The following is a 15490-nucleotide window of genomic DNA, read 5'->3' on the forward strand; positions in this document are numbered from 1 at the left end:
GCCGCCAGAGCCGGGGCTGCTGCCATGGGGCTCCGCAGCGCCTGAGCGCCCGTCCCCGGGCACGGCTCCGCAGCGCGCCCCCCGCAGCGCCCCGGCGCCATGGGCGATGTGCTCTCCACTCACCTGGACGAGGGCCGCCGGCAGCACATCGCAGGTGAGCTCCCCCCCTCTCCCCCCCCAAAAAAAAAGTCACCCCCCCATCCCCCCCAACCTCCTCCCGTCCTCAGTGGGGGACTGAGATTCCCCCCCTCCTTCCCACTCCGGGTCCCCCTCCCCTCCCCATTCCCACCCGACAACTTTTGCCCGGCTTTAGTGCAACTTTTTCACTTTTTTTAACCCCTACGCTCCGCCTTGTATTTCTCCCCCTCCACGTCCTGCCTGGGCACAGCCTGCTTTTATTATTATTTTTTTTTGGGGTGGGTGGAGGGCAGGACCCCCAAAGTGCCTGCCCGCGCCCCAGTAGAAGGCTGGGCTGTGTGGGGGGGTCTCTGCTGGCTTTGGGGACACGGGCAGGGGCTGAGCCCAGGAGGGCAGGGGGGGCACAGCAATGCTGGCACGCCGGGCTGTCAGCACGGCCACCAAGGGTTTTGCTGGTGCTGGGCTCGCAGAGAAACTTTCCCCACCCTGGCAGTGCTGGGGGGGTCCCAGAGGCTCCAGGAGAGGGGGGGAGGACCAGGGGGAGCCCCGCTGGCAGGGACCGGGCAGGGTGACAATGTGGCCATTGAGAGCCCCGGCGGCCGTGCTGAGCGTGCGATGCCCGATTCGTGCCGCCCGGCGCGGGGCGGTGGCCTCTGTACAAGCGTGGGGCTGTCTGGGGCTGCCTGCGGGGACTTTTGTGACCCCTAGAGCTGGGGTCACCCCCTCCCCACCCCCGGGGGTGCCGTGCCTCGCTCTGCTCCAGCTGGGGCTGGGGTCTGGCACTTCGCTCCCTGAGGTCGACCTCCCAGCCCCATGGTGCTCTGACAAACAAAAAAAAAACCTCTCCAACCCCCTCCCAAGCACCGGCACCGTGCACCCCACAAAGTCACCCCCAGCCAGCTGGCACGGAGGAGCCTGGCTTCACGTGGGACCCCGCGTGGTGGCACGGCTCGAGGCCCCGGGAGGCTCCAGGGCTGTCTCTCTGCCCCACCATTGCTCTGTATTTTTCTACGTGCGCGGCTCTGGAGCGGGGGGACCCGAGGGCTGCCGGCGGAGCCCGTCCTGCCTGCCAGGCCCCGCGGCCGGCTCGCAGGAATGCTTACGTGGTATGCGGCTCAGCAGGACGCCAGCAGGTTTGCGAGCTTTGAAGCAGAGCTCGTCATGAGCTGTGGGTTTTCACATCGCGAGGCTCGGCGCAGCCGGTTGGCGACGGGGGCTCGGGGCTTTGCGCTGCGCCGGGGCTCGCTCCGTGACCCCAAAGCACGTCCCGCATTGCCAGAGCACATCCCTGCCGCCTTAACCCCAAAGAGCATGAGGAGGAGAAGCCCGGCCGGGTGCCCAGGCAGCAGTCTGGCTCTGCTGGGCACGAGCAGGGCGTTGGTGAGGCGAGGCAGAGCGCCTGCGCCCGATGGGGACCCAGCGCTGTGCCGGGGGGTTTCAGCCCACGCTGGGGGGTCTGGGGGCTGTAGGGGATTTCTCATGGATCCGTGCAATAGAGCTCGTGCTCATACGTGTCCTGCCCATGCTACAGCTCTGAAGTTTTGGGATGAAAAGGGGGGACCTGCACCTGCCCTGGGGTACCCCCAGGAGGGGCTGGGGTCCGCCGGTGTCACCGAGCACCCCCTGTGCTTTAGGTCCGGGCTCCTGGCGGGGTGGGAAACCTGGCGAGCTGGGAGGGGCCGCAACCCGGCAGGCAAGGCACGACTTGCTGTCAGGCATGCAAAGCAACTCGGCGGGGAAAGCTCAGGGTTTTCCTGCTAGCTCGGCCTGCTCGCTGCTGCTGCCGGCACCCGGAGCTGGGGAGGGGGCTGCGGGCTCCGGGCGGGGGCAGCGCGGGCGCGAGCCCTGCCTGCGGCAGGGACGGGGGCTCCCTGGGCTCTTCCTTTGCTCTGCTCCTCCTGCAGCCCACCTGCACCCGTGGGATGGGTGGGATTGTGCAGGCTGGGCGTGCAGCAAGCCCTGGAGCAGCGGGGAGGTGACAGCCTGCGCCAGATCCGTCCTCCCTGAGCATCCGCAGGTGGGCTCGAGGAAGGAGGGAGGTGGCAGTCCCCTCTTCCTAGGGACCTGGGGTGTAAAAAGCCTAAAAAGCCGCGCTGAGAGGGTGCTGAGGCTGATGCCAATGTCTCGTGGAGGTCATGAGCTGGGTAAATGCGATGTGCGTGTCGGCAGCTCAGGACAGGGGGCTCTCTGCCTTGGGATCAGGGGGTGCTGGTGGGGCTCTCCCGGTCTCCTGCAGCTGGAGCAGCCATGCAGGGGGCACAGGGCTGCCTGGGGAGGCTGTCCTGGTGCCAGCAGGGCAAGCAGGGGCTGTGCTGACACCAGGGTGGATTTCGGGCAGCTCCTGCCTCTGTATCCCTCAGGTCTCTGCAGCCCCACGCTGGGGAGCTGTGCCGGTGGGGGAACCGGTAAGGGCTTCCTTCTGCTGCCTTCCCTTAGGACATCGTCCCGGCCTGACTCACCCAAGCTTGTTTGTCAACACCCTCTGGCTGCCTTCCTCCTCCTCCTCTTCCTCCCCTCTGTGGGTGGGGACTTGTTCCCGTCCTGCTGCACGGGCAGGAGCTGGGACCGCGTCCCCTCTCCTTGCGCAAGGGCACCCAGCGTGGGCACCGTCAGCAATGGGGACACAAAGACAGTGGGGGCGGGGGGTCACAGAAAAGGTTCTGAGGTTGGAAAGCCCCCTGAGGGCACCCAGCCCAACCCAGGCTCCCTCAGGGGCTCCTGCCAAGGAAGGGATGCCGCTGGCTGAGCCGCGGGGCTCTGTGCCCCTTGTGCCCTACTGATCCGGCACGAGGTCCTCGGTACCCAGCGGCACAGGAGGGGTGCCCTGGGTGAAGCTCTCCTGTGTACCCAAATAACTCATCCCCACGAGCCCCTTCTCCAGAAGGGTTCGTGTTGGAGGCCACAGGGCTGAGCTGAGGCAGGAGCTGGGTGCCTGCGTGGGGCTGGGGTCCTGGCACCCTGCAGAGCCCCCGGGGAGGCAGGCGGCAGCACCAGGAGGGTCCTGGCGAGCTCACGCCTTGCTCTGGCAGCTCGGGGGAGTTGCCGGCTCATTAATTGCTAAATAAAGCAGCTGTTAATTTGGGGAGGGGCCAGATGGGACTTCCTGCAGACAGCAGCCCACGCAGCTGGGGCAGAGGTGACAGGAGCCCTGCCGGTGCTGCCGGACCTGCAGCTTTCTGGCTCAGCGAGGGCTGCCGGGCACCGGGAGCTGCCGTGCGTGCTGGGGGGCGCGAGCAGGAGGAGCCTTCAGTTCCTTAAGCACGACACTCGTCTCTTTGCACTGCTCTTGGACAACCTCCAGGGCTCCAGGTTCAGCCTGGAGGCTCAAGCCCTCGCCTCGCCCCAGGGGTTGGGGCATCCAAACCCGGCCGAGCTGCGGTGCCCCGGGTGCCGAGGTGTGCGGCGGAGCCGGGGAGGTCGGGAGGTTTCTGGTAACGCGGTGCGTGGCTTCTTTCCTCGCAGAGGAAATCCCTCCCCTGGCATGTCGGGGCCGCACGCCAGCAGGGATCGGCTGGTTCTGGCGTGCTGGGGCTCACCCGCAGCCGTCGTGTCGGGGCACGGGGCTGCTCGGAGCCAGCGTGTCGGGGCACGGGGCAGCTCCGGCTGCGGGGGCCTCCGGGGCCGGCAGGCAGCAGGAGCCCTCCCGGCCTCGGGGACAGGAGCTGAGCCTGGATTGCAGCCGACAGCTCTCCGTGGGTCCTCGGATCAGGCCCAAATCCTCCCCTGGGTCCCAGCTCTGCAATCAGCCACCCCTGCTCCCGTTGCAGCGACCGAGCACAGCCAAGAGCTGGCATCTCCCCAGCCTCTGCCTCCCTCCTGCCCCCAGATCCATGCGGGGGTCCCAGCCACAGCTCTGGCTGGCTCTGCAGAGGTGACACACGGTGACACACGTCACCAAGACAGCCAGAGCCCCCTTCCCATCCCCATCCCTCCTACAGTAGCCTCTGCCTGGCTGCAGGGCCCCAAGGCAGTGCCACCGGGGGCTCCTCACTGCCCTCGCCCCCTGGGCAAGGCTGGCACCCCAAATCTGGCTGTGCCCCATGGAGAGCCCGGTGCCGGGGGAGCCAAGGGGAGGAAAGGCCGGAGCAGGGCTGCTAATTGCGAGCAGATTTCCTGCGGAGCTGCTCAAGGACGGAGCGGGAGAGGAAGGAGCCAAACTCCACCTTTTCCCCCTTTTCCAAGGGAGAGGGCAGCGGTGCTCAGCGCGGGTCCCCGCTGTGCTGGGGGGGCACCGTGCCCGTCCCCCTGCCCCCGGCAGGATCTGTCCCCAGACACTCAAACCCCTCTGCTGGGGGTGCTCCAGCCCCTGGGCTGTCCCCATGGAGGTGACAGGGGCCACGGGGCAGGAGCTGCTGCCTGGGGCACGGGGACTCATCCTGGCTCCCTCTCCCCGTTGCCAGCGCTGCCCAGTGCCGCGCGTGGTGCCCGTCGGGGGTGTCCCAGATGAAGGGACATGCCCCAAAACTAGGTGACCCCAGTGTCACTGTGTGGGGTGGCCACGGGCAGCACCCTGAGCCCTGCTGCTGCTCCCAGCCGGGCCTGTGGCTGAGCACCACCTCCCTCGCTGCAGGGCCAGGCGGGTGCCCCATGTGCCCCACTGCGCCCCACTGCGCCCCACTGCGCCCCGCGGGCTGTGGGGGTGTGGAGGAACCGGCGCAGGCAGGGCATAGGAAACTCTCCAGCCGCAGGGACAGAGCCCAGAACAGGCTGAGGGCTGTTTTGTTCAAATACCTCTTTTTTTTCTTCTTCTTTTTTTTTTTTTTTTTTTTTTTTTTTTTTTCCCCTTCCCTTTGACGTACATAAAAGCCTTTGTTCGGTCTCCTCCCCCGGTGCTGGATTGGGTTTCCCGCTGGCACGGGGAGCGGGCCAGCTCCGGCTCTTCTCCCTGGGGCTGGGCGAGGGGCAGGAGGGGGCCACCTGCTCGTGTCCCCGGGTGGGCACTGCCACCTGCAGAAGGGACCACCGGGACGTCCCCAGACGAGAACCATCCACCTCCTGCCATCCCCAGCACCTGGAGACACTCGGAAGACGTGTGGGGACGCCTGCATTTGGGCAGGTCCCTTTACCCCAGGGACCCCAGGACCCTCCTGACCCCACGGAGCTGTCGGGTGGCTCCCAGGTGCCACCAGACCCTGTGTGGGTGCCCGGGGGGTGCTGCGAGCAGCACAGCGTGCATGGGGGTGACTCAGCCCCGGCCGGGGTTGCGCCACGCTGGAATGACTCCGATCCCAAAAGGCTGGTGCTGGTGGTGCAGCAGTGTGGGGAGGGGCGAGGTGAGGTCCTGTCCCAGCCCCTCGTGCCCCAGCCAGGCACTGGTGGGACTGGGAACCCTGCGTGGGGACAGCCAGGCTGTCAGTGAGCGCGGTTACCTCTGGGGGTGGCCTTTATCCTGGTCCTGGTGCCCAGTGGGTGACGGGACATGGGGCTGGGACCTGGGCACATTGCCTTGGGGCAGCAGGAGCATGGAAAGGGGTGATCTGGTGGGGCTGCTGGGCCCCCATCCACCTCCCCACTGGCAGCAGGGGCCTGGATCCATCAGGGTGGGAGGGGGTCTCCTCTGCCCTAACACGGGGGCTGCCCATCAGGGTGGGAGGGGGTCTCCTCTGCCCATGGGGGCTGCTCGGGGCAGGGCAGGCGCTGCGCACGCCTTCGGTGCTGCAGCCCTGGGCCCATCCCGGCCACCAGCGCCTTTCCCAAGACACGCAGGGGCCCTGGTCAGGCCCTGGACGCTGTTTGTTATTCAAATGCACATTCCTTACACGCAGCCGGAGCAGCCCAGTTCCTGGGCAGCAGCGGGAGGCAGGCGGCCGTGGGGCGGAAAAACACGGCTCCCACCAAAAAACACGGCTCCCACCGGGGCGCTGAGCCCTCCCCATCAGGCTGGCTGCCCCCTGGGGCTCCTCGGCATGGCTGGGGGGCACTGATAGAGCAAGGGTCTTGGTTCGAGCCCTGCAGACCCCCAGTGCTTCGACCGTGCACGGGGCTGGGGCACGGCGAGGAGGGGACGCGAGGCAGGGGAGCCGCAAGCCCCTCGCTGCCCTAAATCCCACGGTGCCCCACGGCGTCCAGCAGGCCGCTCCTAGGCCGTGCTTAGCTGGCCGTTTCGGTCTCTCCCCCGTGGGTTTGTGGTGTGCCGGGGCTCGTCCTGCGGACAGGCTCAGCGCAGGTTTGTTTGCTTTGAGCTGGGAGCGCCGCTGGGAAAGCACCCGGCTGGGCGCGGCGCTGCGAGGGACGGGGAGGGCGCAGCCTCCGCGGGGACAGCACCGGGCTGGGGGGGAAACCGAGGGACAGGGGGTGCCGTGCCACGGCCCTGGGGACCTTGGGGACCTTGGGGAGAGCGGCAGCACCGCCAACAGCAGGGATGGGGGCACTGGGGAAGTGGGGAGGTGGCTCTGGGACAGCCGCGTCCCCGCGGGCAGCGCGCCGTGCCGCGTTTTGGTGGCTGGGTTGGGGCTTTGGCTCCCTGGGCACCACGGGCGCCGCTCCCCCGGGGGCTGAGCACGAGCCAGCAGGGCCCTGAGCCCAGCTCCTTTCCCCTGCGAGGCTGTGCTGCCTCATCCCTTCCCGCTGCTCAGCCCCCATCCTGCTCACCCTTCCCGAGAAGCGCGTTGAGTCAGCGGGGAGCAGGGCTGAGCTCAGCGCCGGCGCCGCCAGTGAGGGAGCGCACGCGGGGGCTGGGTGCACCCCTGCGGCCCTGCTTCGTCCTGCGCTGGTTCGCCTCGTGTGGTTTTTAGGGTACTCGTTACCCCCCTAAAAATACTCCGCGTGGTTTGAGAGCCCGTCCCGCCGGGGTTATCGGCACGGGGCTTGTCGGAGCGCGGAGCCGTGCAGCCGGGTGATAGAGCGAACAAAGGGCTGGGGAGGGCAGCCCCCGCCTTCTGGTTGTTCCCCAGCTGGCTCCGGATAAACTTAATCTAAATCCTGATAATGCCCTCGAGCAGAAAGAGGCTGGGGGGGGGTGGTGAGGGCTGGCTGGGTGCCCCAGGGCTGAGGGCGCAGGGACGGAGGTGTCCCAACACCCCCACCCGCCTGGGCTGGTGTCAGCTCCCCTGCTCCAGGAGAGGGGGAGGCGGCCGTGCGGGGTGATTGAAGCGGGTGAGGTGCCCTCACATTGCTGCTGGGGGGCACCCCTGGCCCTGCTTAGGGTCCTTAGGGCTGGCGGTGATGCTGTGGGGCGTGGGCACGCACATGGGGTCTGTGTCGTCCCCTGCTCCTGGCGTGGCACCGAGGCTGGGGCCTCTGCCCCGGCTCAGCACGGAGCCCCAGCCTCCTCTTGCACCATCCCTTGGGTGCCATTGTCCCGAGGCTGCCCCGCTGCTCTGGGCTGAAAGCTCGTTTCGGACACGATCCTGCCCTGCCCCGTGCCCAGCTGTGAGCCAGAGGGCGGTGCTGGTGGCACAGTGGGGTGCTCCGTGCCCGGGGGGGCTGCCCCATGCCTGGGGGCTGTGCCCTGCTCCCCCCTACCCTGCTCGGCAGCTGCAGGGGCTGCTCAGGGGATGCTGTTGGCTAAGGCCTGGCTCAGCACCCGGTCCCTGCAGTGCTGTGCACCTCGTTCCTGGCGTGCCGTGCACCCTGACCTTGGTTATGCTGCGCACCCCATATCCCCGGGGTGCACCCCATATCCCTGCTGTGCACCCCAGGGTGCTGAGCACCCCTCTGGAGGGATGCCCAGACGCACTGGCTGCGTACCACCAGGATTTGGGGCAAGGAAACGTGCCCAAGGGGCAGCGAGGCACCTCTGGGCACATTTGTACCACGGTGCGGGACCCATGGAGCACCGGGGGGTGACCTGGGCCCCCTACTTACCCTTCCAACACCTCCCTGTGGTGTCCCCCCATGGACCCCCGGCCGGGGGGGCCCCCATTGTCCCGCAGGAAGGGTCGGGGCGGTGGGACAGGACGCGCGGGCAGGGCGGCGTGGGAAAGCCGTGCTGGGGACAGCCCCGGCTGCCGGCAGCCCCGTCCGCACCCGGGGGGCCGCTGGTGGGCGAGGGGGGGCCCGGCGGCTGCTCGGGCTTTGTTTGTGCGGCTGCAGGCGGCTTCCGTCCATTCTTTGTCCATTCTTCCCTGTGGAGGTGTGAGCTGCCCGGGTTGGGGACATCCCTGTCACCCGCCCGGGAGCCTGCGCTCCCCCCCCAGCACCCTTCCCCGCTCGTTAACCATTTACCAGCTAAATTAGCAATTAACTCCTGCCCCTGCAGCCTGGCTGCGCCATGGCCGGGCTGGCACGTGGTGATCACAGGTCCCCCGCCACCGCGATGTCCCGCAGGCCACCGCCACCATCATGGGGGCTTTGCCGGGTTGGGGACACCACCGAGGAGACCGCCGGGCTCTGCGCTGTGCCGGGGCTTTCCTCGGGCTGCTGCTGACTCAGCCGTGTGCGGGGAGGGAGCCAGGAGAGCTGTCGTCACCGTGCGGGGGACACGGCTCAGCTGGCCCAGGGCGCGGGCTCAATGAGCCTTTTTGTCTCTTTTTTTAAATTTTTTTTTATATCATTTTTAACCCCATGCCTCGATGCCCCGTGCTCCCCGCGCCTGCTCCCGCTCCTCCTCGCAGCTGGGGGGCTCGGGGGAGGCTGGGATCCCACGGGCACAGCCCGGCCCCCCCCGGATAAGATCAGGGAGGGCGGCTGCGGTCCCTGAAGGATGCATCAGCCGTGAGGGATGTGGGGCTCCGGGCTTGCAAAACGGGATGTGGGCTGCAGGGCGGTTTCGGGGCAGTGCTGCCGCCCGCATTTGTCAGCCTGAGTGTGTGCGGACAGGGGCACGCCAGCAGCCGTGGCCACGTCACCTCGTCCCCTGTCACCTCGTCCCCTGCCGGGGAGGTGCTGGGGGACCCCGAGGGGGCAGCCCCTCGTCCCCACCACCCGCAGCAGCGGCTGGGGACTGGATTTTCGGATCCCCAGCCCCCTGCTGTCCCTGTCCCCGTGCCAGCCGGCTGCAGGCTGTGGCCACCGATGCCAGCGGTGACCCGGCAGGGGCTGACCTCCCGCTGCCAGACCTGCTGACTCGGCCGGCCGTGGTGTTGAAGGCGGCACTCTCATTTTCACATGATTTCCAGGGGAAGGAGGCGTTGGGGCCCCGCACTCCACAGCCCTGCCCTCCCACGCCGCACGCTCCAGCAGGCACCGCTGGGTGCTGGGCACCGGCAGGAGCTGGGGGGGCTGGCACAGGATCAGGCCCTTCCCTTTCCCTTTTTTTTTTTCCCTTTCCCTTTTCTTTTCCCTTTCCCTTTCCCTTGCGTGGCTCCGTTTGGCCTCGTGGTGAGGAGGGAGAGGGCCCGCAACGCTGCGCAGCGCTGGCTCTGCGAGGGGAGCACGGGGAGCTGCAGATGTGGCTGCACAAAAAAACAAAAAAACACAAAACACAACAAAACACAAAACCAACAAAAAAATCAAAATGCAGAGGGAAAATGCGAGGAGCTGCAAGGAAGGGGGGCACCGGAGCTGGTGCTGGCCCCCAGGAGCTGGCAGCTTTCTTTGGGCCAGCCCCAGTGCAGGAGCTGGCTGTGCTCACCTCCTGCCCAGTGCCACAGCCCATGGCTTGGGGACGTGGGGACGGAGATGTCCCCTGAGGGCTTGCAGGGGCTCCTTGGGTTCTCCACAGAGCACCAGGCTGCTGCTTCTGGCTCCGTTGTGCCCGGCTTTGAGTGCCAGGCACCTGTGAGGGTGCTGGAGCCAGTGCCACTCTCTGGTGATGCCACCTCCGGGCTTGACCCAGGACCCCAGGCTGATTTTTGCACTTTTCTTTGCTCTGAAAGGCGCGGAGCTGGGCTGTGCCTGGTGATGGGACAGGCAGGGCGAGAGCTGACTTCTGCTTTGGGGTGTGCGTGCGTGGGGCTGCCGGTGGTGCTGGAGACGTGCCTGGCACAGGCAACTTCTGCTCTCCAACCTCTCCCCAAGCCACTCAGCACCTCCCAGCCGGGCTGGCACGGCGCTCAGCCTCCTGCCCGGGTGCCCAGGGGCTCGGGCTGGCCCCAGCTGCTGTGGCCGGGCCGTGAACCCTCTGACAGAGCGAGGCCGGAGCGGCACACACCTCTGGGAGTGCCGGCGGTGGCAGGAGCTGCCCAGGGGCTGCGGCCACCCTGGCCTCCTCCCGAGCCCTTGTGCCACTGCCCGGGGCTGGCGCGGGTCCCGGCACGCTGCCGCGGCTGCACAACCAGTCCGAGGGCTGGGCAGGAGCCGCCTCTCCGGGCCGGTTTCACCGAGATCAGCCCAGGTGGGATGCAGGGAGCAGCAGCCCCGCGCTCCTCGCTCCTCGAGGCGCTGCCGATGGGCGGTGATCCGCCAGCAGCGCTGCCCCCGGGAGCTGCTCCCCCCGGCACGGGCACCCCGCGGGGTCCCCGCACGCTGCCCAGCCTCGTGCCGCTGCCTCGTCCCGCTGCTGCCGCTCGTCGCAGCCCTTTCGCAGACGCCAGCGGGCTGCAGAGCTCCTTTATCTCGGCGAGCGAGGCGCCACGTGAATCTTAGTCATCAGGATGCCACTGCAGCGAAGGAGGGAAGGAGGGGAAACCCGGAGGCAGAGAGCAGATGGAGCCTCTGAGGAGAGGTGCCAGTGAGCCCACAGGAACCCGGGCTCGGGCAGGGAGCTCGGGGACCACAAACCTCCCCCAGCCCCATGCCGAGCCCCTCGTGTGCGCCCTGCCTGCGGCTTTCTGGGCTGCTGGGCTGGGGGAGAGTCAGCGCTCTTGGCTACTTGACTGAGAACCTTTTGTTTCGGTATCTGCAAGTAATTGACTTTTGCTTTCCCATTTACTTAAGACCTCCTAATTGGCCCCGTTGTTAATCAGAGAAGAATGAGTGACTAAGCCGTCTCGACTGCTGGGGGACCAGGGCTCCTTTTTTCCCATGAACTGAAAGGAAATGAAACCTCAAACTGTCCTTCTAAATCTCAGCTGTCAACATCGCTGCCCAGAGCCCCAGCCAAAATAACACATTTTTGGAGGCGCGTGTTGCAACTGCAGTACCTCGCGGACACAAGCGCGCGCAGCAGCAGCGGGCTGGGCTTTTTCCAGGAGAAAATGCCAAAATCGGGGTGAGGAATTTCTCTGCTCGTACGAGCAGGCTCCTCCTTCTTTGCTGCTAAAAACTTAAACCAAAGGGGTGCTTCAGCCCCGGCACCGCCGCTGCTGTCAGGGGAAGGAGCGCCCTGGGTGGCAGCGGAGCCCCGATTGTGCCTGCCCCTGTCCCCTCCTGTGCCATGGGGACCTGCAGCGTGCTGGAGCCAGCTGCTGCTCCGTGCTGGCGCGGCTGGCGGCCGCTGCTGGATGAGGATCTTGGCTCCTTCTGCAGGCTCTGGGCTCTGCCAGGCTCTGTTTTGTCTGGGTTCGTGCACCCAGCGTCGTGCTGGCTCCCGCGCCGGGGATGCAGGGGCAGCGACGCCGGAGCTCCGGAGCAGCCCAGTGTGGGCGCAGGCAGCTTCGGTCATTTCCCCATCGTACAATCAGGGCAAAGCTGAGCGAAATTCCAACCCGAGTCCCTGTGCGCCCAAGGGAGCTCTGAGGAAGTTTCCCGTTTGCTGGAAGTCTCTCCCCAAAGCGCTGGTGCTTTGCGGTGGGGTTTGCTGCGGAAGAGGCCCAGAGGGAGCCTGGAGATGGGAAGGGTGCCAGTGGGGCAGGGTGCCCATGGGGCAGGGTGCCCATGGGGCAGGGTGTCGTGCTGGCAGGAGGTGGCTGCTTCCACCGTGCCCCCCCGGAGCAGCGCGGGTGGCACGGGGCTGGCTGTGGGGTGCTGTGCCAGGGCCCTGGGTGATTCAGGCCGTGGGAGTCCCTCGGGCACCTCCAGATTCCTGCACGCTGAGGTCAGGCAGGGCGGGGGCTGCGGGGGCAGGCGGGCTTTAGGGGGGTGCAGGAGCCTCCTGCACGGGGGCCCAGTTCTGGCTGCGTGCCTCGGGGCTTGGAAAGCCCGGTCCCTGCTGCTGGGGGTGGATTTGCAATGTCCTTTCCCATGCATGAAGTGATGGTGGGGGGCACCTCGTGCTCAGCTTGCTCTGCAGGGGGTTGTGGTGGGGTCCCCACCTCCTGGGGGGGTGACACGGTTTGGGTTGTCCTGTCCCCTGTGGCACACGTGGCCCTGAGCTCCTCCACCTGCAGAGCCTGCAGCTCTGTGTGATGTCCTTCATGGGGCACCACAGGGTCCTGGGTGTTTTATCAAGGTCCTACCTTGAGTGTGGGGTCCGGGGGGGTTGCCCCCATTCCCAGGCAGCCGACGTGGGGGCGAAGGCTCAGCCCTTCCTGCGGGGCTGCAGCGGGGCCGCACAATGCGCAGGAAGCGCCGCGGTGCCGGAACCAGCTTAATGTCAGGAAATTCCTGCCTGGGAGAGGAATCCGTGGCATTAACATTAAGGGCCAAAAAATGACTGCAGGAACCCTGAGTGAGTCCCTGGGCTGGACGGGGAGGGCAGAGGGCAGTGGGCTCGGCCGTGGCCTCGTGCTGAACCCTGCTCCCGTGGGTACCGGGTCATCGCGGCGGCGCTTGCCAGGTGTGAAAGGTGCAAACGTGCCCAAAAGTGCCACGTGGGATGCGCAGGGACCGAGCGGAGCTGAGCCTGGGGTCACTTTGTGGGGCTGCCCCACTTGGGGGGGCAGAGGTGCTGCAGCCCCCATCAGGACCCGGTGCTGGGGACGGGTCCCCAGGGCGCAGCCAGCGCGGGTTGGGGCGGCGGGAGGAGGATGGGGTGGGGAGCACGGGGTGCCCGATGCCAGCCCCAGCCTAAATCTCCCCTCCTCTTCTCTCCCCTTGCAGAGAAGACCGGGAAGGTGCTGGGGGAGTTTGCCCGCTGCTACAAGGAGCAGTACGGCGTAGCGCTCTTCAACAGCGTCCGCTATGAGATCGAAGGCAATGGGGGGCCGCAGGCGCAGCTGCTGCACCGCAAGGTAAGAGCCCGGCCTCACCCCCCGGGCAGGGACGAAGGCACAGCCTCATCTTCCTCCCCCTGCTTTGGGCAGCCCCATAGGAACTGGGAGAGGAACCCCCAGGACAAGGAGATGGACGGGGTCTCCAGCCCATGGGGCTCTCCGGGAAGGTTTTCTTCTCAGATCCTTGCAGTGAGCACACCCAGGGGCAGGACAAGGCTGGCTTTGGGCTGCAGCCCGGCGTGGACGTGTTTGAGGCAGGCAGGCTGGCTGAAGGTGCTCCTGGCTGCCGAGGAGCTCCTGGGAACTGCTTGTGCCCAATAAATCCCCGAGCGAGGCTGCTGGGTGCAGGGCACGGCCGGGTGTGCTGCGCTGCCCTGCCCTTCAGCTGTCTGCTGGGGGCAGGCAATGCTGCGGCGCTGGGGAAGGGAAGGAAATCCTCCCTGAAATGCATCCGCCGCCCTGCGCTGCTACGAGGAGCTGGTTTGGAGGTGTGGGGATGCCTGGAGAGCTTTGGGGTTTGCTTTTGCTGCGTTGCTTGAAGCCACCGCTGGGGTTTTTGCTGCAGAGCCTGGGGCTGGGGCAGTGCCGTGGGGTCCCCGGCTTCCCTGCACGGTGCTGTCCTGGCCCTTGGGGCTCTCCCTCCACCTGGTGTTACCACGGCTGGCGAGGAGAAGACGTGGAGAAGGTGTGTTTCCCAGAGCCCCTTGAGAAAAGGGTGTGAAAAGGAGAAAAGGGATGTGGCCGTCCCTCTGCCTCGCTCAGCACCTTTTGGAGCCACCCAGGGGGGTTGCATCCAGGAGCTGCTGCACCGACCTGCGGGCGCGCACATCCACCGCCTGTTCTCGGGAGGGGAGCACCCCACCTTAGGCACGGGGACAAGTCCTGGTCCCTGCAGCAGGAGGTGACAGCTCCTGGGCTGTCCTGACCGGTGCGGGTGGTGCTGGGCCCGTGTTGCAACCGTGGGCACGGGGCGTGCCGGGCGCAGCCAGGGCGTGGAGCTGAGTGTTCCCGAGCGGGGACGGGGAGCCCAGCACCCGCAGGGAGGAGCCGCTTGGGTTCATCGCGGTTCGGCTGCTGCCTTCCCCGGGTGGTGCCTCCCCAAGGCTGCTCGCCCTCTGCACCGAGCCCAGGAACGATCGAGACCGGCTCGAGGCAGCGAGTGGAGAGGTCGGGGGCACGGCGCGGCCCCGCAGCACCGGGGTGTAAATAGGGTGGTCCTCCTGCAAGGAGCCCCCTCAGCTGCCTCGCTGCCTGCAGAACCCATAGCCAGAAGGGATTTTTGGGGCTGGGGACACGGCTGGGGGTCCCACGAGTGTCCCCAGGGTGAGCTGGGTGGGAGCTGTGGGGTCCCCATGGGAGCCGGAGGCACCCTGGAGCTTGGGTCAGGGCCTGGGGTCACCAAGGAGCTGGGAGTTCGGCCTCTGGCTTGGCTCAGCGCTGCCCTAACTTGCTGAAAGAGCTGTGGATGTCAGGATGCAGGGTGGTGTCCTCCACGTCCTTGGATGGAAGCCTTCTAGCTGTATTTAAATTTATTTATTTTATTTTTCTTACCGTTTTTTGGCCACCTCAGTGCCCAGCAGCACCTCCCGCAGCCCTACCAGGTGGCCTGGAGGGGGACAGCTGAGTCGCGGTGCCAGGCACAGCTCGGTCCCCTGAAGCTCTGTCAAGGAGCAGCAGTGCCCAGAGCAGGGACCAAATATTTCCACCATCGGTGCCCCCAGCAGCCCAGGCCCCTCGCTCACCCCCCGCTCGGTGTCAGGCCGTGGGGACGTGCCCAGCCCCTGGGAAGCTGTCCCCGAGCACCCTCCTTCGCCCTCCTCCGGCTCAGCGCCACCTCCCTGCCCCTCCTAGCAATTCGGCACATACCTGCGTGCCCCAAATACTTGCCGGGGGTGTGCGGGGCCGGCTCGGTGAGGCAGGATGGGCAGGATGGTGCTCAGGGCCCCAGGCTGGTGGCCACCAGCTGGTTTACGTGGGACATTTCCCATCGTTTGCTGTGGGGGCTCCTGGGGCTGGTGTCCCCTTGGCCCTGCCGGCCCCTCGCTGTCCCCATCCCCGCTGGGTTTGGGTTAGGGCTGCTTCCCCCTGCAGGGTCTCTCCTCCCCTCTCCCCGTATTCCTTCAGGGAGTGATTTGGGCAGGGGGAGGCATCGTGTGCCAGCCCAATGTCCGGCACCGGGGTCCTGCTCCTGCTGGTCCCTCCCGGTGGCCACCACGCTGGATGCCGGGTGGCCACCACGGAGAGGCAGCTGCGGAGCGCTCCCGCTGCCAGGAGAGCTCTTGGCTCTTGTTTATGTTCCTGGGGTCATAAAAATTCCTGGGACGAATTCTTGGCCGGCTCAGCGCGCCTGTCTTCGGGACGGTGTCGGGGCAGCCTGCGCGCTGCCTGGGGTGCCTGGCTGGGGGATGCGGGGTGTCCCCCCCCGCCCCGTCCCCTGCTTTTGGGGATGTTGCAGCATCAGCTGCAGCTGGGCTGTGTGTGCCCCCTCCTGCCTCAGG

General features: G+C 66.9%; 1 protein-coding gene across 1 annotated transcript in view; it reads left to right on the forward strand.

Annotated features, from left to right (window-relative positions):
• The window catches only part of NIBAN2 (niban apoptosis regulator 2), a 25169-nt gene continuing 9679 nt past the window's right edge, over positions 1-15490 (forward strand). Inside the window, exons 1-2 of the mRNA XM_084494362.1 lie at positions 1-154; positions 12880-13010. Of these exons, the coding sequence (XP_084350488.1) occupies positions 100-154; positions 12880-13010 (186 nt within the window). The 5' untranslated portion in view covers positions 1-99. The remainder of the gene's footprint in view (positions 155-12879; positions 13011-15490) is intronic.

Source organism: Aythya ferina, assembly GCF_964211825.1.
Source record: "Aythya ferina genome assembly, chromosome: 20".
In the NCBI taxonomy this organism is placed as follows: domain Eukaryota; kingdom Metazoa; phylum Chordata; class Aves; order Anseriformes; family Anatidae; genus Aythya; species Aythya ferina.